This window comes from Pan troglodytes, chromosome 2, assembly GCF_028858775.2.
Source record: "Pan troglodytes isolate AG18354 chromosome 2, NHGRI_mPanTro3-v2.0_pri, whole genome shotgun sequence".
Lineage (NCBI taxonomy): Eukaryota > Metazoa > Chordata > Mammalia > Primates > Hominidae > Pan > Pan troglodytes.
This window is the reverse complement of record NC_086015.1, coordinates 198,739,505-198,765,607: the sequence shown is the minus strand read 5'-3', so window position 1 is coordinate 198,765,607 and position 26,103 is coordinate 198,739,505. Positions and strand designations below refer to the sequence as shown.

Below are 26,103 nucleotides of genomic sequence, written 5' to 3'. Positions count from 1 at the left end.
CAAATCTGGAAAGCAGTGAAATCTGTGGTTCTTAGTCACCTCCTCTTCCTTGTACCCACCCACTTGCCCCTGTAAGAGATGTAGCCCGTGAAAAACCCTTGCCATTCTTAATGGAGGGCGCTGTGATTCTCAAACCCGGTAATACTCTTTACATAGCCCTGATGAGGAGCCACTGGTAAATACTAATTCCAGAAAACTTAAAAGAAGCCTTCCAGGCCACACACAAACTCTAGACACAGTACAATACCACTTTTGACAAAGTAGATCATGAATACATACATACATACATAAAACATGGTCATTTTCTTACAGACTTCAGTGAAGACATAGAAATCCTGTTCTTCACATTTGGACATGGCTCAGTCCAAGAGGGAGAGGGATTGCCCACACTGGGCTGAGAGGCTGGCCAGTGGCTCCCATTCACAGACAGTGCATGCAGAAGAGCTTTGTCAGTGTCTAACAAACCAAGAAACACACCTTTTGGAGCCAGACAGATCCAGGTGTGAATCTCGGTTAGGCCACTCACTGTGCCGTGTGGGGCAAGCTCGTTGACCTCTGTGAGCCTGTTATCTCCCCCAGAAGATGGCTATCATCATACGTACCTTACATGGCTTCTACTGGTACAAGAGAGAAACACACATAAACTGCCTAGCAAATGAGTGTCCACATCTGATACTGGCTGATCACTCAGTGATACCTCTCTGAACCAGAACTTATCCTAACGTCACACTTTATGATCAGAAACCGTGTTGTAGGAGTGGAAATGACGCGAGAGACAGGAGGATGGTCCAGGTCACAGTTCCTCTCCTGCTCCCACCCTCTCCCTCCTTCCTTCTCCTTTCTCTCTCGAGGCAGCACATGGCTTCCAAGACATCTCAGGCTGCAGCCTGCTCCTGCCTCTCAGGAGTGGTCCCCAACTCCACTTATGAGTGTGTGGATGTGACAGCCCTGCTACCCAGATGATGACAGCATGTGAGGCCCAAGAGCCTGGGTGTCTCCCTCCAGGGGCCTGGGCCCCAGCCCACTTGCGATGGTTCCATTGCCTCTTGTTTATTGACCCCTCTGACCCAGCATTGAGAAACTTCCCTTAATTCCTCCACACCCAGATGGACTTGGTTAAGAGAATCCCAATCCCAGAAGGGACACTAATGGAAATGACAGAATGTTGAGTCAAGCTGGGACCCCACAGATCTTCTGGCAGCATTTCAACCCTTTCTGTGCCGTGTGCCCCTTTGACAGCTTGGCAAAAAAATATCCATAAATACATAAAATAAAAGACATGAGATCACAAAGGAATTGAATTATCTTGAAAAACAATTCTACCCAACTTCCTATGGACATCCATGGATTTCAGATGATCAACACCTGACAGCCAAACCTCTTGCTGAAAACTTAGGAAACTCTCCAAGGTCACTCAGCGAAGAAGTGAGAGGCCTCGGACAGGAACCCCATCTCCTTATTCCTGCACCTGTGCTTTTGTGTTTTTTACTAATTTAATATTTCAGGAAACTAAGAAAAACAAAACAGAAATCTTGCTGCCTCTGCTTTGAAAACTGAATTTCATCCATGTGGGAAGGTGTGGAGGAAACCCTGCTGGCCCTCAGGGTATTCATAAGAACTGACCTTGCTTTATCCAGGATTGCAACACCAGGCAAATATTATTTCTCGGTAAACATCTGGAAAAGCTTAGGGTCACAGTAAATTGGCGGAGGATTTGGCCAGGGCCCTGGTGACTGGTTGAGACGCCCAACTCCTAAACGTGGTGGGCAGCACTGTTGGATTGTGGACTGAGCGGATGGGTCAATTCCTCTGCTTTCAGGAGGTCAGGTTCAGGGAGTCTGGAACACTGGCCTCTGAGCCTGCCACCGACATCTCGGCCCTCAACTCTTGTTAGGAATTAGTGAGCAGTTGGTGCCCCCTTGTTCTGCTGGGAAGACTGGCAGGTATTTAACCTGAGAGCATTAACCCCTGGCCCATCTCCCAGCTGAGCCCTTTCACTCCTTTCTCTCCCTGCTGGGGTAAGAGAATGTAATGGATAAAAGCATGAGTTTGGTCAGGGTTTAAATTCTCACTTCATCGCTTCAGAAAAGTTGCATGGCCGTCTCCCCCTCCCCTCCGTTTGTTTGTTTGTTTGTTTGTTTGTTTGTTTTTTGAACTGGAGTCTCACTCTGTCGCTCAGGCTGGAGTACAGTGGCACCATCTCAGCTCACTGCAACCTCCGCCTCCCGGGTTCAAGTGATTCTCCTGCCTCAGCCTCCCGAGTAGCTGGGATTACAGGCGCCCGCCACCACCCCCTGCTAATTTTCGTATTTTTAGTAGAGACGGAGTTTCATCATGTTGGCCAGGCTGGTCTGGAACTCCTGACCTCAAGTGATCCACCTGCCTCGGCCTCCCAAAGTGCTGGGATTATAGGCGTGAGCTGCTGCACCTGGTCCTCTCTGTGTTTTCATCCCTCTAATGGGAATAGTAGTCATGCCTGCCTTTTAGGGTGTAGCAAAAATTAGAGCTAAGGTACAGAAAGCACCTACACAGGACCTGATGTGTTGCATTCTGTGGTTAGGAGTCATTATTCTAATAAGCTCTGGGTTGCACCTTCCACACTGTTGTGGGAAGTCAGGGACCCTGAATGGAGGGACCAGCTGGAGCTGCAGCAGAGGAACATAAATTGTGAAGATTTCATGGACATTTATCAGTTCCCAAATAATACTTTTCTAATTTCTTATGCCTGTCTTTACTTTAATCTCTTAATCCTGTTATCTTCAGAAGCTGAGGATATACGTCACCTCAGGACCACTGTGATAATTGTGTTAACTGTACAAATTGATTGTAAAATATGTGTCTTTGAAAAATATGAAATCAGCACCTTGAAAAAGAACAGAATAACAGTGATTTTTAGGGAACAAGGGAAGACAACCATAAGGTCTGACTGCCTGCGGGGTTGGGCAAAAACAGCCACATTTTTCGTCTTGCAGAGAGCCTATAAACGGACGTGCAAATAAGAAAGATATCGCTGAATTCTTTTCCTAGCAAGGAATATTAATATTAATACCCTGGGAAAGGAATGCATTCCTGGGGGGAGATCTATAAACAGCCGCTCTGGGAATGTCTGTCTTATGTGGTTGAGATAAGGACTGAGATATGCCCTGGTCTCCTGCAGTACCCTCAGGCTTATTAGGGTGGGGAAAAGCTCTGCCTTGGTAAATTTGTGGTCAGACCGGTTCTCTGCTCTCAAACCCTGTTTTCTGTTGTTTAAGATGTTTATCAAGACAATATGTGCACTGCTGAAAATAGGCCCTTATCAGTGGTTCTGCTTTTGCCCTTTGTCCTGTTCCCTCAGAGGCATGTGATCTTTGTTAGACCCTTATTAGTAGTTCTGCTTTTTGCCTTTTGAAGCATGTGATCTTTGTACCTACTCCCTGCTTTACACCCCCTCCCCTTTTGAAACCCTTAATAAAAAACTTGCTGGTTTGAGGCTCGGGTGGGCATCACGGTCCTACTGATATGTGATGTCACCCCCAGCAGCCCAGCTGTAAAATTCCTCTCTTTGTACTCTTTCTCTTTATTTCTCAGCCAGCTGACACTTACGGAAAATAGAAAGAACCTGCATTGAAATATTGGGGGCAGGTTCCCCCGATACCACACTGTGTCCCTTACGAATAAGGCAGGTGCTAAGGCAGGTGTTGTTAGCCAAGTGGATGTGTTCAGAGAAGACCCTCCACCATCATCAGAGCAGACCTATTTCTCCCACACATCTCAGCAAAGTACATGACTTGACCACAGTCACACAAAGAGAAAATCCTGTCTCAGCTTCTTCCCGATCTACACAGCTCCTTCATCTGGGTGTTTACTCTCTGCCTTCCTCTTGTTTCTACAGACACAGAACCTTCCTTTCTCTCCAAAGCCAGCACCTCCACCTGCACTCTGGATCCCTCCCCTCTCTCCTGCAGATTTTTCCTCTACTAGATCATCCCTCTGTGCATGCTCTAAGCATCTCCCTTAACCTGCAGGTCTCTGTTCAACTACTATTTCTCTACTTTCCTTCACAGGTAAAGAGCATTGCTGCCTCCTCTTTCCCTCCTCAACCCACTCCAACTGGACTTCTGCCCTCCCTGCTCCCCCTGCCTCTTTTCTTGGCTCCTTCTCCTCTGCTCAGTCTCTGAAGGTTAGAGGGTACCAGGGATCTGTCCTGGGCATCCTTTTTTTCCATTTCTAAATGTCCTCCCTTAGTGTTCCCATCCAGTCTCATGGCTTTGAAGACCATGTATGTTCTGATGACTTCCCAATCTCTATCTCCAGCCCTGATTTTCCCCCAAACTTCACTTGAATATCTAATTGCTTTCTTAACATTTTCACTTAGATGTCTGATGGGGCAACTCAAACATAGCTTATCCATAAAGAACTTGAGTTCTTCTCCCAGACTCGCCCTCCAGGCTTCCCATCTGTAGCAGCTGGCAGGTGCGTTCACCTGATTTTTCAACCTTTACATCTAAGAGCCAGTCTCGATTCCCGGCTTTCCTCATCTTCCACCTGCGGCCCATCAGCAAGTCTTGTCCACTTTATCTCCAAAGCACATTCCAAATTTGCCCACTTCTCCCCATCTGTATGCTAATCACTCTAGCCCAAACCACCATCAAACTATTTCCCAAATGACCGCAGGGGCTCCTCAGCTGATCCATCTGTAACCATTTTATTCTCCATTCTCGACAGTCAAGCCCAAATGACCATGTCATGCTCTTGCCTAAAACCTTCCCATGACTCCTACTGTACTTGAAATAAAATTCAAGGTCCTCAAAGCAAGATAGATTCTGGTTTCTGCCTACCTCTCCACACTCACTTCCTCCTCACCTCTGCTCCAGCCACACTGGTGTCTCCGTTTCTTAAAAACTTAACGTCTGTTCCTACCTTAGGACCCCTGCACTGGCAGTTCTTCCTGGAACACTCTTCCTTTGGTGTTTGAATGACTGGTTCCCATTCATCACTCACATCTCAGCTGAAATGTCCGTATTCAAAGAGACTCTTCCTGACCACCAGACCGAAGTGGGCACCCTTCACTTCCTATCACGTCATCCTATTCTCTTTTCTTACCTCCCAGAGGAGAGTCACACAGATAGACAGGAAAAATAGGTACTCTCCCTCCTCAACCCACTCAAATTAGGTATTTTTCCTGTCTGTCTGTCTATCTCGCCTCTGGGAGGTAAATCCCACAAGGGCTGAGACATTGTCTTTCTTCTTTACCACTATATCTGCAGGACTCAGAACAGTGCCCCGCACCCCCGTGTGTGTGTGTGTGTGTGTGTGTGTGTGTGTGTGTGTGTGTGTATACATACAGCAACATAGTGTTGCTATATGTTGTTGAATGCGTGAACGAATGGATAAATAAATTAGTAACAGAGCTAGGACCAGAACCCAGGCCTCCTGCCCCCAGTCCAGTGTTCTTCCCTGCATGCCATATCAAGCTGCTGTTTTCACCAGTTTGATTGCTGTCTTCCTGTTGACCAGATGCTTGGCACCATTAAACTTTCAACTAGTTCCAGAGCCCAGTGAGAAGGGAAATGGCCACCAGGGCACAGGAGGGAGAGGAAAGAGGGCCTCTGAATGAATAATGAGGTCTATAACAAGCCCAGCAAGGACTGAGAATCTAGCATATTCTATTATTCATTCCATCATTCACGGAATAATATTTAGTAAACACTTACGTGTCAGGCATCATGTAAGGTGCCAGGGATAAAAAGACAATCCCACTTGGGTGGATCTGACCGTCTCCAGAAGGAGATGGAGGCATAAGCATAGTGTAATGAGTGAGGACAGGGTGACACGTGCCATGAAAACACAAAGCAGATGGGAGAACGCTGCGTGGGGTGGGCTAGGAATCCAGAAGATGACCCAGGGAGGGGGACATTTGAGCCGAGTCTTAAAGAGTGAAGGTGCACTACTGAAACCTCTCAGTCTGCATTTTCACATGCAAAGTACATTTGTGCGTCCCCTTTATTCTAACTGACAAAAGAAAAATCACTTTAGAAAGGCATACAGGATGACTCTGGTAGTTGAAAGAACCACTTATTAAGAAATAAAGAATTCTTCATCCGGAAACATGTTTTTTTAGGAGATGAGATAGTTCTCTATTTCTTGCCACAAAGAGTCCATTCAAATAACTGCATCTTCCCTGCGGGTCTTAGAGTGAAACCACTGAGGCAATCACCTCCATGATGAAAGATCATCACCCAACGAAGAACTGCTTTCCGGAAAAACCACAGACCACAGACTGTCTCTTCAAGAAATGCGCTGTCGCCTGTAATCCAGCACTTTGGGAGGCCGAGGCGGGCAGATCACAAGGTCAGGAGATCGAGACCATCCTGGATAACACGGTGAAACCCCGTCTCTACTAAAAAAAAAAAAAAATTAGCCGGGCATGGTGGCAGGCGCCCGTAGTCCCAGCGACTCAGGAGGCTGAGGCAGGAGAATGGCATGAACCTGGGAGGCAGAGTTTGCAGTGAGCCGAGATCGGGCCACTGCACTCCAGCCTGGGTGAGAGCGAGACTCTGTCTCAAAAAAAAAAAAAAAAAGTAAGGAAAAAAAGAAATGTGCTCTCAGGTAAAAGCAAGATTTTGCAGCAGGTGAAAGAATGAGGTAGATCTATGTGGACTGATATAGACAGATAGATACATTGTTACATTAAAAAACAAGTTTCTTGGCTGGGCGCAGTGGCGGTGGCTCATGCCTGTAATCCCAACACTTTGGGAGGCCGAGGCGGGTGGATCACCTGAGGTCAGGAGTTCGAGACTAGTCTGGCCAACATGGTGAAACTCCGTCTCTACTAAAAATACAAAAATCAGTTGGGTGTGGTGGTGGGCGCCTGTAATCCCAGCTACTCGGGAGGCAGAGGCAGGAGAATCACTTGAACCAGGGAGGCTGAGGTTGCAGTGAACCAAGATTGCACCACTGCACTCCAGCCTGGGTGACAGAGTGAGTGAAGGTCGGTCTCAAAAAAAAAAAAAAAAAAAGTTTCAGAACATTGAATATTGTTATTATTACATAGGGATCTGTATAGAAAGATCTAGAGGAATAATTACAAACAAAATAATGCTTATCTCTGAGGTGTGGGATTATGAGGTGCTTACATTTCCTGAGTCCTGCATTTTGGTACTATTTTAATTGTTTTGAACAAATGTGTATTTATTTTGGGACTTAAAAATAAACACTTGTTTAGAAGATAGGTCTGATTTGTTTTATGATGCTTAAGAATTTGTTACTGGCTACACATTCCAGAAACATGTGAAGAGAGGATTTCCCTAAGGAATATATCACTCACCAATATTTACAGAAAAAATAAACTGAGACCTAGGAAGATCGTGTGGCTTTTCTCCCACTGTGACTCCTAGACCTGGACCTTCAGCTCCATGGTTGCCGACTTCAGTGCTGAGGGCTAAAATACATAGATATCTCCAACTCCAATATACATATTTGGAAACTTAGGCAACATTGCTTTGTGGAAAACTTTGCAACTGCTTAGAGGAGAGAGAATTTTTTGTAATAGGCTGAAAAGAGGCTAATTGTGTATTTCTTCAATGACAGGCAACTCTTGGTGGCAAATGTGATACAGGTGAAGAAGACAGAAACATACAGGCTAGTGCTTCTCCAGAAATACAATTGAAATCAAAATCGCATGAATATTACCTCTGGGGCCTTTTGTATATCTTAGAAACTCATTAAGTTCTTTGGATAGCATCCATTTAATTTATAAGTATTTACTGAGCACTTAGTATGTGCTTAGCCACTGGGGCACAACACAGAGTCAAAGAGACAAACTCCTGGCACGCCTCGAGCTCCTATCCTCCTGGGGAAAACATACTAAGCAGGATAATGTATAAATAAAGGAGAGAATTTCGGGTAAAGATATAATGAAGCAGAGAAAGGGACAGTGACAAGAGTGCTATTTTTGAAAGGTCAGGAAGCTTTTTAGGGAAAAGTGTCATCTGAGCAGGGACCTGGAGTGGGGAAGGGAGCTACACAGAGCTCTTAGGGGAGGGCGGCACAGGAGGTCAGCGAGAGGCAGGCCCTGGGTGGTAGTAGGAATTTCTTATGTTTCTGAAAAGGCGAAGAACATCTTAAAGAAAGCGCTCACAACGTTTGGGATGTTAAGGATCTGTGTTGTTGTTTTCATGTTTATAGACTCAGTGCTGTAAATGTATCTCTGTTGCTTACATATTTTAGAATGAATTTCATTTAGGAGTCTAAGTCTACTACGAAGGCACTGCCTTATCTAAATGTCTCTAAACATACCTCCTGCCTATCACAAAGACATAGAATCTCACTCACAAGAGTCAAAGTTCTTCATTCCACCAGGAGACATAAGGCTGGACCAAAAGCACCCCTGGGTTTAAGTCCACACTCCCCACCACCCCGGCCCCCATCCCCAAGCAGTGACAGATTGTCTTGAACATGTGGCTGCAAGGGTCATAAAAGGGACAAAGAACAGAGCGACAGAAGATGTCTTCTGCGTTCTCAACTTTTAGCCCCAGTTGTTAGAGAACTGGTATCTCCCCTACACGTCTGGCTCTGGTGGAGAAAGAATGACAGCCCCTACTTACAACGAGGAAACTGCGGCTCAGAGAAGTTAGGGGGCTGCCCAGGATCCTGGAGAAAGCCAGCTTTGACTCATAACCCTCGCTCCATTACCTGACTCCCATTAGTGGCGTCAGGAACTCCATGTTCCACTTCAGGAAATGAGCTTGTTGATTTTTCATTTACACAAAAATGAAAAATAAATACCGGATGTTTGAAAACATGTTGCAACACGTCCTGCTGGAACTTAAAAGTGCATTCTGACCAAAAAAATTAAATTAGAAAATCCACATAGCAAAAAAAAAAAAAATGTTTTGGATGAAAATATACTTTGTCTTTCTCTCACACATACTCTCTCTCTCTCTCTTGCACACATACCCACACACACACACACACACACACACGCGCGCGCGAAAACAATATCTCATTTCTTCTTCAGGGAGCAGCTGTGAAGGAAATCGGGGGAGGAGGATGGACACAACATCCCATCTTTGTGTTTCGATACAGACTAAGCTTTTAGGCCAACCCTCCTGACTGGATGGGGGCGGCGGGCGTGGCATGCATGAAAAGTAAACATCAGAGACCTGAAGAAGCTTATAAAATAGCTTGGGAGAGGCCAGTCACCAAGACAGGCATCTCAAATCGGCTGATTCTGCATCTGGAAACTGCCTTCATCTTGAAAGAAAAGGTATGTACTGTAGTTTTAAGCTTTTCATTTATGATAATAATGTCTAAAATAGAAACGGTCTAGACTCTCCATTGCCCCATTTCAGCTACATATAATTACCACTGATTGAGAGCTTGCGCCGGTAGCTTTAGACTTGTTCTCATTTTTCCTCAAACAAATGTACAAGGTAGGTATCATCCGAGCCATTTTTCCAGTGATAAAGCTGAGGTTCAGATACACTAGCAACATGCCTAAGATAAAACCAAACCCAGTGTGAACTCATCCCAGCGTCTTTTGCTTACCCCTCCAGACTGGACAACGAGGTGTTTCCATGCACAAACACCGTCCTAGGTGAATTCTCAGCAAGCTGTCCAACGGTGCATCACAGTAAAATAATCTGGAAACTGGAATTAATGGTGTGAATAGAAAATGCATTTGACAATATGGCATAAAATATTGTGTTTGGGAGATACGTGTCTTGTTATATTTAATGGCTAAATGAGTCTTTGAGACCTAATGACTTATTGGAACCTATTTTATTTTATGAGGTGAAATTTCAAAATCTAGTCCTTCACGTTCTGCAGATCTTTGAGGTCAGGGGCTGTGTCCCCAGGCACTAAGAGCGCGGGCTTGTGGGAGACCTAGGCTTACATTCTAGCCTGTCCCCAGGCCTAGGCTTACACTGTGGCTTCGTAGTTTACCAGGAAGTAACCCGGGCAAATTCACCTCGTTGGTACGAAGAGAGTGTCAGCAGAGGTCGCCTCCAGAGGAGGTGCTGTGGAGACTGAGCACATAGCACCCTTAAAATCCTGGGACCAGGGCTTCTCCACGGGTAAGCTAATGCAAGTGGAGCAGTGATTTCCAGCTAGTGCCAGGCCCAAGGTGGATGCACTGTCACCTTAGTAGGATTGCTTTTTAATTACCTCATATTCTGTTAAAAATCATATTTCTTTTTTTTTTTTTGAGACGGAGTCTCACTCTGTCACCCAGGCTGGAGTGCAGTGGCGCGATCTCGGCTCACTACAGCCTCCGCCTCCCAGGTTCAAGCCATTCTTGTGCCTCAGCCTCCCAAGTAGCTGGGATTACAGGACTGCACCACCATGCCCAGCTAATTTTTGTATTTTTTGTTTGTTTGTTTTTGTTTTGTTTTTTTGAGATGGAGTTTTTGCTCTGTTGCCCAAGCTAGAGTGCAATGGTGTGATCTTGGCTTACTGCAACCTCTGCCTCCCATGTTCAAGCAATTATCCTGCATCAGCCTCCCGAGTAGCTGTGATTACAGGTACTTGCCACCACACCTGGCTAATTTTTTGTATTTTTAGTAGAGACGGGGTTTCGCCATGTTGGCCAGGCTGGTCTCAAACTCCTAACCTCAAGTGATCTGCCCGCCTTGGCCTCCCAAAGTGTTGGGATTACAGGCGTTAGCCATCATGTCCGGCCAAAAATAATATTTAAATTATACTTATTTTGTAAAGTATTTAAACTCCTCATTAGAACAATCTTCCTATTGATATCAGAAGAAGATGCAAAAATATATGTCGTATATAATCCATATGTTACCCAAAGTCTTAAGTACACATTAATAACATGCTCAATAAGTAATGAGTAAATTAGAATGAAAGGACATTGAAAACTATAATGGATGCTGTCCGCCCTTTCTCTCACAAGGAGTTTTGTTGTTGTTGTTGTTTGTTTGTTTGTTTTGAGACGGAGTTTTGCTCTTGTTGCCCAGGCTGGAGTGCAATGATGCAATCTCGGCTCACCACAACCTCCACCTCCCAGGTTCAAGCAATTCTCCTGCCTCAGTCTCCCGATTACAGGCATGCATGTAATTACAGGCAGCATGGGATTACAGGCATGCGCCACCATGCCCAGCTAATTTTTTTATTTTTAGTAGAGACAGGGTTTCTCCATGTTGGTCAGGCTGGTCTTGAACTCCCAACCTCAGGTGCTCCACCTGCCTCGGCCTCCCATGGGATTACAGGCTTGAGCCACCGCACCTGGCATCACAAGGAGTTTTAACCACAGGAATAAAACTAATGTAACCAAGAGGCATCTTTGGAAGAGGGTCAGTCGAAGGGGTTGTTCTGAAATCCTCCTACTGAGGTAAAGAATCTGTTTCAGCTCACAAGAGAGCATTTTGTCAGAGTAAGATGTAGAACTGACTTTTGTTGCAAGTGTCATGTGGTGGTGAGACTCATCAGGTCACAGAGGTGGGGGGTTATTGAAAGGCCCTATGGCGGTGCACAGAAGAAGCAGATTCAGGGTGCTGCAGACAGGAGAGGGGGAGATGGAGCCCGAGTCCCAGCTCTCTGCCCCTTCCAGGCCCCAGCTTCCCCATCTGCACACCTTGGAAGTAGAGCTAGAGAGATGACCTCTAAGGTCCTATCCAGTGTGGGGACCTTGTGGAATGTGCATAGTGTGTGGCCAGTCTTTGAGGTTTGATCCTCTGGGCCAGGCTTTCAGCTTGGGCCTACTAAGTAGAATTCAAGATCTCTTTAAAATGGATGCAAATTTGTGTGGGTTTAGGCTGCATTTCTATAAATTCATCATCCCCCAAAAGGTTAAAAGACAGGTTTTGTTTACACAGTGGTGGAGCTGATGAGAAACGGAACCTCAGAGACCAGGGAAAGTGGCCCTGTCGCAGACTTGCTCAAAGGGGCCTCAGCAACCATCGCCCCCTGCAGCAACCCCAGCTGGCAAGCTGCCACTCCTTACATAACTGTTCTTTGGAAAACCAGGCAACCAAACCTCCAGGGGAAAAAAAGCTATTGATTATTAAAGGGTATTTAGAGGTTTAGACACTCACAATAAAGCAGTTATAATTATTCCTGTAATGACACATCCTTTGAAATGCTCAGATCTGAGAACATTTTGCTTGCATTGCATCAGTCATCATCATTACAGGGAGAAATGCAGAGAGCTGGAAATAGCTCGTGTGCAAGCTACAGGCAAGGAGTCACAAGGAAAGGAGCAAATTGACAGTGAGTCAGTGAAGGAAACGGGGGAGCTTCCAATGCCCAGAACCTGCACACAGTCCTGCAGCCTCTGTCTCCCTGCCTTGCTGCCCCGCTTCAAAGCCAGCTTCTGCTGCCAAAGGACTCTTGGGGTTGAAATGCTTGTTGCACAGTTACACATCAGCTGACAGTCCTTCTCTGATTTAATGAACTTAATCTATGAAAAATACCCTCAACAGGCCGGGTGCGGTGGCTCAGGCCTGTAATCCCAGCACTTTGGGAGGCCAAGGCGGGTGGATCCCGTGAGGTCAGGAGTTTGAGACCAGCATGGCCAACACAGTGAAACCCTGTCTCTACTAAAAATACAAAAATTAGCTGGGAGTTGTGGTGGACACCTGTAATCCCAGCTACTCAGGAGGCTGAGGCAGGGGAATCACTTGAACCCGGGAGACAGAGGTTGCAGTGAGCCGAGGTTGTGCCACTGCACTCCAGCCTGGGTGACAGAGTGAGACTCCACCTCAAAACAAAACAAAACAAAACAAAACAAAAACCCTCAACAGAATGTCAAAAAAAAAAAAAAAAAAAAAAAAGAAAGAAAGAAAGAAAGAAGAAAAGAAAAGAAAGAAGAAACCTGGGAAATACATCATCTTTCTGCTTTTGATAATAACAATAACTAGCATTTATTGAGCATTTACTCTGTATCAGACACTCCTCTAAGTACTCTCTGTATATTATCTCATTTAATTCTCACAAAAATTCATGAGCTAGGAATGATAATTATTCCCATTTACTAGACAAAGAAGCTAAGGCATAAATTGGACACAGTTATGCTTAGTATGGGGCAGAGTCACAGTTTGAACCTGGCTGGGGTGACCCTGGAGCCCCCAGCAGGCCGCTCCCTGTTAAGGTTTCCAAGCGCACTCTTGGGCTGGTAGAACAGCCAGCAAGACGAGGGCAGGGGGAGGGATGGTGTCAGAGAGGCATCTCCCTGAAGAATCTCAGAGGACACTAAGTGTTGGGCAACATTTGGTTTGGTTTTGTGTCTTTCGTGGTTCACTTGGAGGCTTTAATCCCCCACTTTACATAGCCCCCTCCACGTCCCCCACTTTACATAGCCCCCTCCACGCTGTTTCTGTTCATTTGACAAGTATCTACTGAGCCGACACTTTGAGGTCCGTGGGTGATTCTGAGGAGAACTAGACACAGTGCCCATCCTGGGAGATGCATAATTAGGTGGGACAGGGGTGCAAAATCAATCCAATAAACCAGAATACCAGGCAGAGAGCGCCCTCGTGGAGGTGCAGAGGCTCTGAGGAAGGCCTCACAGCAACACGGACAGGCAGGTGTTCCCCTGCAGGATGAGGGTTCACATGGGCTGGGGAGAGAAGAGGAGGGACCGCCCACAGAGGGGCCCATGGGCACAGCACTCTTACTTCATGATTGTGTGGCCTTAGAAGGCTCAGAATGACAAGCCCAGCTGCTTTGCGTTCCCCCAACTCCAGGTCCCTTCTCCAGCCACCCAGCCCCAAGATGGTGATGCTGCTGCTGCTGTTTTCCGCACTGGCTGGCCTCTTCGGTGCGGCGGAGGGACAAGCATTTCATCTTGGGAAGTGCCCCAAGCCTCCGGTGCAGGAGAATTTTGACGTGAATAAGGTAAAAGGCGAACCTCCCGTTTGTTTTGCTGCCTCCGCTGTGAATAAGCGTTCTACAAGGTTCGATGTAATTATGCTGCTTTAATTTCCACTGCACACCTTGGGACAAGTATTTATCTTATTTGGGGTTTCCCCAAAGCAGACATCTGCTGAGACAAAGACTGCAGGCAGAGAGGTTTGGGATGATCCCGAGACGCACGAGAGCAGGTGGGAAGGTGAGTCGGAGACAGCACAGAAGCAATAAAGGGCGCGTTCCTGAGCTGTCGCCCTGGGCCGTCAGGGTCAGTCACACTGGGCACCCTCTGAGGACAGGTGGAGCATGCCCCTCCGGTTGTCCCACAGCTGCTGCCAGCAGGTCATGGGAGCATCCGTGGCTCTAGCCGAGCCCCCTGGCAGAGGAGAGACACAGGGTCTCTGGTGGGAGGCTGGCAGTGTCTGGGAATTGCCTACCGTGGCTGCGGTGAACTCAGAGGTGGGCTGAGGGGATAGAGGACCAGGGAACCATAATAGCTGCTACAGAGCTATTATCCTTGTTCTACAGATGCAGCATCGGAATCTCCCTCCCCAGCTCACGCAGCTGGTAAATGCAAGTAGGATTCAAAACCAGGCTTCTCAGCAGTGCAGGGCACCCAAAGGTCACTCAAACAGGGCTCAGGAAAGCCCAAAATTCCCCAGGGGGCTTTCTTGGTACCTGCGCCAAAATGTCATCAATACAACGAGCTCCTCCATAGATGGTCTTTCTTCCTGGGGTTTAGGGGGAGGGGAAGGAAGAGGGCGGCAGAAAGAGGCAGCTATTGGAGGACAGGACTCACAGGCTCCCACTGTTGCTACTCAAGCCTGGAATCTCACCCTTAAGACTTCCTCTCCTTAGGAGAAGGTTTGGATCTCTTTTAAGAATGGCAACAGTAACATCGAAGTTGTTATCATACACTCGCGCCTCAAGGTGAATGAGTGTTGGGACCTCTGAGGGGACGCTGGGTGGGAGAAGGAGCACCATCCATGGGATCAGGAGATACAGGTGTGGTAGGAAGAGGCCATAGAGTACACTAACGTCTACACTGACTTGCTCCACTTACAGGCTGATCCCTTTATTCAGGTAACTCTGATAGACCACAGAGAGGCTTTAAAGAAAAGATCCAAGGAATCTGAGTTATATTTTCGCTTTTGGATACAAATCCCAAAGCACTTTGGAAATGATAACTGATCTGTATTTATAGAAGTCCTTTGAGAATTAAAGCAGGATTTAAAAAATAGCAGCTTTATTGAGATATAATCTGTATACCAAGTAATTCACTTGTTTAAAGTAGCTTTTCACTTTCCATTGTTGTTAGTATCATCACAGAGTTATGCAACCATCACCACCACCATCGATTTAGAACATTTCACTGTTCTGAAAAGGAACCTCATACCCATTCACAGAGTCTCCATCTCCCCTCCAACCCTTCCAGCCCCAGGCAACCACTAATCTACTTTCTGTCTCCAAATTTGCCTATTCTGCATATTTGATAAAAATGAAATCATACTATATGTGGTCTTTTGTGACTGGTTTACTGAACGTTTTCAAGGTTCATCCACGTTGTAGCATGTATCAATACTATATCCCCTTTTATTGCCAAATAATATTCTTGTAGGAAATCCTTATAGGAAATCAATTGACTCTATATGTGAGCGTTTATTTTTGCACTCTCAGTTCTATTGATCTATATGTCTATACTTATGCCAGTACCACACAGTCTTGATTACTATAGCTTTGTAGTAATCAAAGCCTTGAGGTAAGCTTTGAAATAAGAACACATGTGTCCTCCAACTTTGTTCTTCCGGTTATTCCATGTCCCTTACATTTTTATATGAATTTTAGGATCAGCGTGTCAATTTCTGCAAATAATCCAATTGGAATTTGATACAGATTGCATTAAATCTGAAGATCAATTTGGGGAGTACTGCCATCTTAACAATATTAAGTCTTCTAACTTGTCAACATAGTGTATCTTTCCATTGAATTAGGTCATCTTTAATTTCTTTCAACAATACTTTGTAGTTTTCAGAGTATAAGTTTTATGTTTCTTTGGTTAAATTTATTCCCAAATATTTTATTCTTTTGATGTTATTGTAAATGGAATTTTCTTCTTTTTCTTTTCTTTTTTTTTTTTTTTTTTGAGACGGAGTCTCACTTTGTCACCCAGGGTGGAGTGCAGCATCACCATCTTGGCTCACTGCAACCTCCGCCTCCCGGGTTCAAGCAATTCTCCTGCCTCAGCCTCCCAAGTAGCTGGGACTACAGGTACACGCCACCACACCCAGCAAAGTTTTTTTGTATTTTAGTAAAGACGGAGTTTCACCATGTTGCCCAGGCTGGTCTCGAACTCCTGAGCTCAGGCAATCCATCCGCCTCGGCCTCCCATAGTGCTAGGATTACAGGTGTGAGCAAGCCACCGTGCCCGGCCTTTTAAATGGAATTTTCTTAATTTCATCTGCAAATTGTTCATTGCAAGTAGAGAAATATGTTTATATATGTATATATTTTTGTGTGTGTGTGACAGAGTCTTGCTCTGTCACCCAGGCTGGAGTGTAGTGGCACCATCTCAGCTCACTGCAACCTCTGCCTCCCAGGTTCAAGAGATTATCCTGCCTCAGCCTCCCGAGTAGCTGGTATTACAGTTGCGTGCCACCATGCCTGGCTAATTTTTAAATTTTTTATAGAGATGGGGCCTCGCCATGTTGGCTATGCTGGTCTTGAACTCCTGACCTCAAGTGATCCACCCGCCTCGGCCTCCCAAAGTCCTGGGATTACAGGCATGAGCCACTGTGTCTGGCTGAGAAATATATTTGATTTTTGAATATTAATCTTGTATCTTGTAACCTTGCTAAACTCATTAGATCCAATAGTTTTTGGTTTTGTCTCTGTTTTAGATTTCTTAGGATATTTTATATGTCATCTGCAAACAGATAGAGTTTTACCTCTTCTTTTCTAGGATTATTTTTCAATACTGACCAGAGATCTGAAAAGATTAAGAAGCCTTTGCAAAAATAATATGAGATCATAAGGAAGCTCTGAGTTTCCTCTTTTCTGAAAAATCATGCTTCCTTGGTCTTTACTGTGGGGCACTAAACTCACTTTAACAGAAATAGAACAGATTTGAATGCACCATAGAAAATGGAGCTTCTTCCAAGAATGTCTATGAAACCAGTTAACCTCTAACCTTATTCTTTGGTACTTTAAATGAATGTTAAGTTCAGTGGCTTTAATTGAAAGTTGTGCTTTAATAAGTGAGTAGAACTTTATGGTCATGAATGTGGCATATATTTGAGCGGAAAGCCGTGGCTGAAGCAATACTCATCTGTGTGCAGCATCCTCTCTTTTCAAGTTCTGACTCTGAAGGTGAGCGCATCTCTTTTTGTTTTTAAATTTCTAAAATAGGCCAGGCGCGGTGGCTCACGCCTGTAATCCCAGCACTTTGGGAGGCCGAGGCGGGGGGATCACTAGGTCAGGAGATTGAGACCATCCTGGCCAACATGGTGAAACCCCTTCTCCAGTAAAAATACAAAAATTAGCCGGGCATGGTGGCACGTGCCTGTAATCCCAGCTACTCAGGAGGCTGAAGCAGGAGAATCACTTGCACCCGGGAGGCAGAGGTTGCAGTGAGCCCAGATTGCACTACTGCGCTCCACTCTGGTGACATAGTGAGACTCCATCTCAAAAAAAAAAAAATTCTCATTAGTATTTTAACTAGATAAATATATTTACATTGTTCAAAATCCTAAAGGTGTAAAAGAATACACCACATAAAGTTTCCCTCCCACCTCTGTACCTCAGTTTCCCTCCCCAGTAGCAACTAGTAAAAACCATGTATTATGTAATTTTACAGATAATATATACATATACAAGCAAATACATAATAACTGTGGTAAGCAGAAGAGTGGCTTCCAAAGGTGTCCACGCCCTAACCTTGTGAATGTTACTTTGCATGGGAAAAGGGCTTTTGCAAATGTGATCGAAGTTATGAGCCTTGAGATGGCCAGATTAGCCTTGATTATCCAGGGGAACTCAATCTAATCACATAAATCCTTAAAAGCAGAGAATCTTTCCCAGCTGTGATCAGAGAGAGAGGTTTGATGATGGTATAAGAGTCAGAGAGATGCAACATGAGAAGGATCTGACTTCCTTTTGCTGGCTTTGAAAATAGAGGAAGCCCCAAGCCAAGGAATGTAGGCGGCCTGTAGAACTTGGAAAAGGCAAGGAAACTGATCCTCCCCTAGAGCTCCCAGAGGGAAACACAGCCAACACTTTGAGTTCAGCCCAGTGAGACCTGTCAGACTTCTGACTTACACAACTGCAAGATAATAAATCTGTGCTGTTTGAAGCTTGTGCTAATTTATTATAGCAGCAACAGAAAACCAACGTAATAAACATTTTCTCCATTTTTACACAAAAGGTACCTTAATAGATACACTACTTTGTACCTGACTCTTTTGTCATTAAATATTAGAAATCACTGCATACCACTCTTTTGAAAGAGGAAGTAAAATTCCATTGTCTGGATATGCCATCGTTTACTCACCCAGCCCCCTGCTAATGCTCACATAGGCTGTTTCCTATCTTGTATTATTACAAACGGTACTGTAATGAATAACTTTACTCATACATCATTTCTTATATCAGGAGATGCATTCCCAGAAGTGAAATTGCTGGGCCAAAGAGTATAATATGTATTTTTAGCTTTGCTAGATATTGCCAAACTGCCCTCCGCAGAGGTTGTAAACTGGTATGGTCTCCCTGCAACGCGTGCCAGGCAGCCTAGGAGGGCCTGGTTCCCTCGACCTTCCCCACACAGTGGCAGCTTCCTTTAAAGCTAACTGTATACACATGAAGTCTGGACTGAGCACGGGCCCCTAGAGAAAGCATGATACAGACCTTTCAAATCCCCACCACCTCTCCAAAGCCTTGGTGACTAAATCCCTCCTCAGGGTCAGATGAGGAAAGTTCTGTGCACTCTGGAGTCCTAGCTCCCCACAGCGAACACATCTGACTTTGCACAAGATTCAAAGATGACTTGTAGAATTGTGCACTGTTTCAGATGAAAGGTATTTCCCATCATCCCCTTTTTTTACAGAGTCTAGAATGTCACAGCGATTTTGGCTGAAGTGGGCCCTGAGAAGAGCCCTTTACTCAGCATTCACCCCCCGCCCGCACATCCCATCCGAGTCACAGATTCTCATGGCAATCAATCTCTTGCCCAGTTGCCACTGGGAACAATGAGGCCCATTTTGTCTGGCTTCCCCAGGACAGGGCTCTGCGTCTGCACGACAATGGGGAAGAAGTTGCAGGTCCCCAGAGAACCACAGGGTTTTGCTCTGCTTGTTGTCTTTGCAGTATCTCGGAAGATGGTACGAAATTGAGAAGATCCCAACAACCTTTGAGAATGGACGCTGCATCCAGGCCAACTACTCACTAATGGAAAACGGAAAGATCAAAGTGTTAAACCAGGAGTTGAGGTGAGTGGCTGTGGGCGTCCGGGGCCAGGCCTGCGGAGTGCTGACCCAGAGTGACTGGGTGTCCGGCAGCCTGGGTCAGGGAGGATGGGACTGCCTGCTCCTAGCAGGAATTGAGAGGAAAGCGTTTGGCAGGCAAGGATGGCAAGGACTAGGATCCACGTATGCATTTCCATGACCACCTGCGGGGCACAAACTGACAGGGTTCCTGCCCTCACTGCAAAATAGATACTCTGGTAGCAAAGAACATCAAGACCATCTCTTCTGACCTCCAGTCTGGGAGAGAAGCCGCTTCGACACCATCTGCTGACAGAAGCATCCAGCTTTGTTCAAACACTTCCAGGAACTGGGAGCTCATCGCCTTCCAGGACAGTTCATCCCATCTCTGGGCAGCTTAATCTATCAGAAAGCTCCTTTTCTTATTAAGCAAGAATCACATACACAACATTCACACTCTAGGTTATGTAAACAGGATATCCTTTAGAAGTGTACATTTCTATTACTGAGGGCTTCTAACACAATAATTAATCCAAAAAGCTACGCTTTGGAAAGCAAATATAAACTTAAAAAGAGCCCCAGGAAGAGCTCCTTCCTACCCACCTTCCACTCTTGAAAATACAAATGCAGTTTTTCCATGAACATGCTGTGACTTCATGGTCAGAGACTGGTGTCCTGAAAACCGTTCTAGAGCAAAATGCAATTGACGGTGAAAAGGGCAGAGTCTGCTGGGAGGAGACTGGTTTGTTGCTAAGGTAACGTATGCAGATAGAAACAGACCATCTTCCCCAGCTGTCTGAGATCCAGATGAGAGAGGAGGGCACGGTCTCCAGGTTTACATGGTGATAAACAGAGAAAGTACTTGGGAACATCAGAGCACAGTTCCCAGAATCCCTGGCCTGTTGCTCATTGTCCTGTTTCTAGGACATCCGTCACCACTAACCATAGCATTAACCTACTGACTTTCTTTTTTTTTTTAATTGTATTTTAGTAGAGACGGGGTTTCACCGTGTTAGCCAGGCTGGTCTTGATCTCCTGACCTTGTGATCCGCCCCCCCTTGGCCTCCCAAAGTGCTGGGATTACAGGCGTGAGCCACCACGCCCGGCCAACCTACTGACTTTCTAACACATACGACTGCTCTAATTTCAGTTGGCCTCCCTGCTCTGCCTTGAGGATTGATAAACAGACATCCTCTCCTCTGTTGGCTTCCTAGGAAGAGCACCCTGATGCCTTAGCACCCTCCCTTTGGTGCCTCCATCTCCACACCTTTCCCCTTCTCCCAAGTTCATGGGGCCATTGGGAATCATCTAGAAAGCAGGCTCATTCGAAGAGGTGAAAGTATTGCATCCAATCTAAGCCCCCAGCTTTTAAGACACACCACTGCATTATATGCCACTAAGAAAGGAATGACACTGCTAAGTGTCAGGTGGCATCAATTGTGAGATATGCATTTCTTCACATTTAATGTCTCTGAAATCTGGGCATACCTGAGAATCACTGAGATAAAGTAAATGTTTCTTCACTGCCTCCTTTTACTTGGCCTACATTGAAATCCCCCACACTCACTCAGAGGCTTGCTGAACTGGAGGGAGTCTCCGGACTCAGGCCCCTTGATGGGACAGGCGATGTCACATGATATCACTGAGGCCCAAAGAAGGGGAACGCTTTTATGTCTCCTTGTTTTGAATTATTTTCAGTGATCAAGTCCATCCTCATCTGTTCCTTTGGCCCTTCTCGTTTTAAAAAGAAGTGAATCTGCCAGGCACGGCGGCTCACGCCTGTAATCCCAGCACTTTGGGAGGCTGAGGCAGGTAGATTGCCTGAGGTCAGGAGTTTGAGACCAGCCTGGCTAACATGGTGAAACCCCGTCTCTACTAAAGATACAAAAAATTAGCCAGGCATGGTGGTGCATGCCTATAATCTCAGCTCCTGGGGAGGCTGAGGGAGGAGAATTCTTGAACCGGGGAGGCAGAGGTTGCAGTAAGCCGAGATCGCACCACTGCACTCCAGCCTGGGGGACAGAGCAAGACTCCATCTCCAAAAAAAAAAAAAGTGAATCTTCTTTGTGTGTTGGGTTGTTTTGTTTGTTTTTCCATTCTCTTTTCTCCCTTTCTTTGGAGGCTGGGAGCAGGAATTGGTCTTTCAGGCCATAGAAGATAGTCAGAGATAGTGTTGAAGTGCAAGGGCCTAACATACTGTCCCGTCCTGGAGCTTGTCAATTGCGGCTTCTTATCACCCCGCTGCTCTCTTCCCCTGCTTGGCCTCAGAGACAGTCACAAGGGAAAGGCCAGGCCATGGAGCTAGGGTCTAGCCTGCCTTTGAGAGCCTCTCTTACCAGAAATCACGGTGTTGGCTGCCACGGTCCTTAGTGGCACAAATCTCGCCTTTCGTTGCTTATTGGCTTTCAATGAGTTGTTTTTCTTTTCTCTTTTCTTTTTTGTTTTTTGTATTTTTTCTTTTTTTCACTCACTGCAGAGCTGATGGAACTGTGAATCAAATTGAAGGTGAAGCCACCCCAGTTAACCTCACAGAGCCTGCCAAGCTGGAAGTTAAGTTTTCCTGGTGTAAGTATCCACTTTTCCCAGGAGGATTCAGGGACAGGAAATATGCAAACTGAAGGCTAGCGCCCCGGCTTGGAGAATTCCTGAGACACCTGAGTGTCATCTATAATCACTCAGCACATAATTATCTGTCAAACACTTACTACATGTCATGCACTAGGGTTGCCATGATGAGCCGGACAGAGCTGGCCTTGGTACTTATGGAGCTCACATCCCAGTGTGGATACTGACACGTGACCCCGCAATTTACTATAACTAGCTAGCGTTTCAACAGGTGAAACATAAGTAGGTGCACACAGGGTGTGGGCTGCAGAAGACACAACCCAGTCTTGTTTCCCAAAGGAAACTGGGGCCCGAAACATTAGCACATATTAGCAGAACAACCTGCACGGCGCAGAAACTAGGAAGCAAGAGATGACAAGAGTGACGGCAAGTTTGAATCCTGCTTCTGCCACTTTCCAGTCACATTGTTGGGGATCCTGTGAGATACCTAATGACAGGCATTTGCCTCTGGGTTCTGAGCTAACTGAGGAAGGGACACAGGCAATAGACAAAGCACCAAATATTAGTTTTATTTCCGACGAAGATACACTAGAGAGTTCAACCCAGAACCGTGAGGCTTTCTAACACGAAGAGTGCTTGAAAGCCCCTTTCCCACCTGCAGGGTAGACACTGAAGTCATCAGCTACAAAAGTTACTCCCTGCCCTTCCCACTTCTCACCCCTGCCACTCCTCCACCCCACACCAGTCAAGTGCCTAGAGCAGGGCGGAGAGGAAGTTCTAATTTTATAGACCAAGACAGGAATGCTGGGAGGAGAAAACAGTTCTTCTCACACTGTGAATATGGACAACTAACTTCACATGTACAAGCCAGAAATAACTGCCCAGTGTCGTGAAAATAAACCAGATACACACGCTCTGTAAACTGTAAAGGGCTTTAATACACAGTTTCTCTTGTTATTTTTATCAAGAAGGGAGCTAAAGTGCAGGCGGGCTGAGTGACGCAGGCCATCACTGAACTCATTAGAAGTAGAGTTGGGACCTAAACCTAGGTCTCCAAACTCTCAACTGAGTATTTTTCCCATAGGGATCAGGGACGGGGATTGGAGTGAAAGCTAACTATTACATGCGTAACAAGGATTAGATGTTTGCGTTAGGCCTTGTAGGATTATGGGAGATTATGGAAAAGGATTTCCAAGTGAAGGGAACTGGAACATAGAAGAAGGCCTGAATACAGGCATATCACGAAGTCAGGAGTTCAAGACCAGCCTGGCCGACATGGTGAAACCCTGTCTCTACTAAAGATACAAAAAATTAGCTGGGCATGGTGGCGCGTGCCTGTAATCCCAGCTACTCAGGATGCTGATGCAGGAGAATCGCTTGAACCCAGGAGGTGGAGGTTGCAGTGAGCTGAGATCGCGCCATTGCACTCCAGCCTGGGCGACAAGAGCGAAACTCCATCTCAAAAAAAAAACGAAGAAGAAGAAGGCCTGAATAAAGAGGCCTAGAGCCTGGGAGTGTACATGAAGAGGGGCATGAGGTTAGGAAGGGCCTTGAATGCCACATTAAAAGGCTTGAAGTTTCTTCCATAAACAATAGGAGACTGTCAAAGTTTTCAAATAAGGAGAGACACATGAAGTTTTCTGTATTGTATCTGGGCAAATTTATTCTTCGGAACTGGACCACGAGAGGAAGGCAGAATGTGCCAGCCTGGGTGAGTGCAGGTGGGCCATGATGCCGCTGCTGGCAGAGGTGGGAGACAGATTTTTGCAAAATCACTCTGGGCTTAAGAGTTCTCAGTCCACCTGGGAATACACAGAGCAGCTGAAATGTGCAGATGGGTGATGACTATAACGCTGTCTCTCTCTCTCTCTGTCTCTCTCTCTGGGTGAGTGAGGCAGGCAGGCAGGCAGGGCACCAACAGTGCTAGAAAGGGTAAGTCAGAAACACTCAGTCTAGGCTTTCGTCCAAACTTCTTTCCAGGGTCTTTCTGTTTCTGGATTGATAAACAAAATCAGAGGTGGGGGGCTTGGTGGGTGGTTGTCTGGGCCAGCCTTCTTGTGTTGTCCTGAGATTTCTCTTGCCCTCTCCCTCCAATAATGCTGCCTCTCTCTGGTTCTCAGTTATGCCATCGGCACCGTACTGGATCCTGGCCACCGACTATGAGAACTATGCCCTCGTGTATTCCTGTACCTCCATCATCCAACTTTTTCACGTGGATTTTGCTTGGATCTTGGCAAGAAACCCTAATCTCCCTCCAGAAACAGTGGACTCTCTAAAAAATATCCTGACTTCTAATAACATTGATGTCAAGAAAATGACGGTCACAGACCAGGTGAACTGCCCCAAGCTCTCGTAACCAGGTTCTACAGGGAGGCTGCACCCACTCCATGTTACTTCTTCTGCTTCGCTTTCCCCCACCCCACCCACCCCTCATAAAGACAAACCAATCAACCATGACAAAGGAAGTTGACCTGAACACGTAGCCATGCCCTACCCTGTTACCTTGCTAGCTGCAAAATAAACTTGTTGCTGACCTGCTGTGCTCGCAGTAGACTCCAAGTTGGATTAATTATTGTGGGTTTTTCATTATAAGCTTATGCTTAGAAATCCTTAAACAGGCTGGTCGTGGTGCCTCATGCCTGTAATCCCAGCACTTTGGGAGGCTGAGGCAGGAGGATCACCTGAGGCTGGGAGTTCAAGACCAGTCTGGGCAACATAGCAAGACCTCATCTCTACAAAAACGTTTTTAAAATTAGCTGGGTATGGTGGTGCACACCCGTGCTAGCTACTCAGGAGGTGGTGGCAGGAGGATGACTTGAGCCCAAGAATTCGAGGGTACAGTGAGCTATGATGGCACCACCGCACTCCAGCCTGGGCAACAGAGCGAGACCCTGCCTCTAAAAAGAAAAAAAGAAAAAAAAATCCTTAAGCAGTTATGTTGAAAAAAACCAAGCACTGAATTGTCCTCGTTTAAAGGTAACAATCCTGTTTCTGGAGTGGGGGAAGCTGATGGCAAAGGCATATTCTGGGTGACCTGAATCCAGATGCCCCCGTTCTGGAGTAGATGCTCCTTTCAGGGTGAATTACTTGGGCGTTCGGAGTCCCTGTGGGGCAGTTTCTTTGAAGTGTTTACTTTCTCCTCGGGTCTTCAGAGCCAGGCTGAAGAATGAGCCCATCTAGGGGTTTATGTAAGGAAGAGGAGAATCTATGAGGAAGAACATAGGGAGTTTCTTTTAGGGAAAAAAATACATATATATATGTTGTCTTTCATTCAACTGATATTTACGGAAGCCCAATCGCATTCCAGGCATTGAAAAATACAGAATCCCTGTCCTCCCACAGAAGCTCACAGTCTAGTGAGGGAGAAACAAATAAAGATGCAGTTATAATCCAAGGTGAAGAATGCAAAGGCAGAGGCACACAGAGGGTGCCAGGGAGCTCCAGGAAAGTCCCAACCCCTGCCAGACACAGGTGGGCAGTAGGGTTGTGCAGCTACACCTATGAGCACTCCAATTTCCCAGGACCAACAGGTCTCAAGAACGTCTTTGTGGCCGGGCGCGGTGGCTCATGCCTGTAATCCCACCACTTTGGGAGGCCAAGGCGGGTGGATCACCTGAGGTCAGGAGTTCAAGACCAGCCTGCCCAACATGGTGAAACCCTGTCTCAACTAAAAATACAAAACTTAGCCAGGTGTGGTGGCGGGCACCTTTAGTCCCAGCTACTCAGAAGGCCGAGGCAGGAGAATCGCTTGAACCCGGGAGGCGGAGGTTGCAGTGAGCCGAGATTGCGCCACTGCACTCCAGCATGGATGACAGAGCGAGACTCCATTTCAAAAACAAAAAAAACCTCCTTGAGTTTGTTTTTTAACATTGTGACTTGTAAAACCAGAAAGACCTCAGAATGATCGCCCTGTAATTTAACTTAGCTCACATAACTGACAATTTACTAATGTTTTGGGAAATGAATAGAAAATTCAGCCATTTCATTAGATTTTTGCTTTCTTAGCATGAATATGAAATGTTCATTTTCTGGAGCACTCGAGTCTCGTTGATGCTTTAATGATTACAAAAATCCCAAGGATTTTAATATATACAATTTTCATTTAACTAAATAAATACGACCTCAGAATATAGCTTCTAATTCTAAATCCCAAAAGGCTGAAAGCCGTTAGCAAAAAGGCAGTGAGGAGGAGGTGGGCATGGAGGGAGGAGGGCGT

The 26,103-nt window shown here is 46.0% G+C and overlaps 1 protein-coding gene across 1 annotated transcript; it reads left to right on the top strand.

Annotated features, from left to right (window-relative positions):
- The first annotated feature begins 8,910 nt into the window (after nucleotides 1-8,910).
- On the top strand, nucleotides 8,911-24,446 carry APOD (apolipoprotein D). Its single transcript, XM_516965.9, has 5 exons — nucleotides 8,911-9,250; nucleotides 13,686-13,836; nucleotides 19,207-19,328; nucleotides 21,799-21,887; nucleotides 24,008-24,446. The coding sequence occupies exons 2-5, from the start codon at nucleotides 13,714-13,716 to the stop codon at nucleotides 24,241-24,243; spliced, it is 570 nt and encodes a 189-aa protein (XP_516965.1). The 5' UTR covers nucleotides 8,911-9,250; nucleotides 13,686-13,713; the 3' UTR covers nucleotides 24,244-24,446.
- Nucleotides 24,447-26,103: the final 1,657 nt, after the last annotated feature.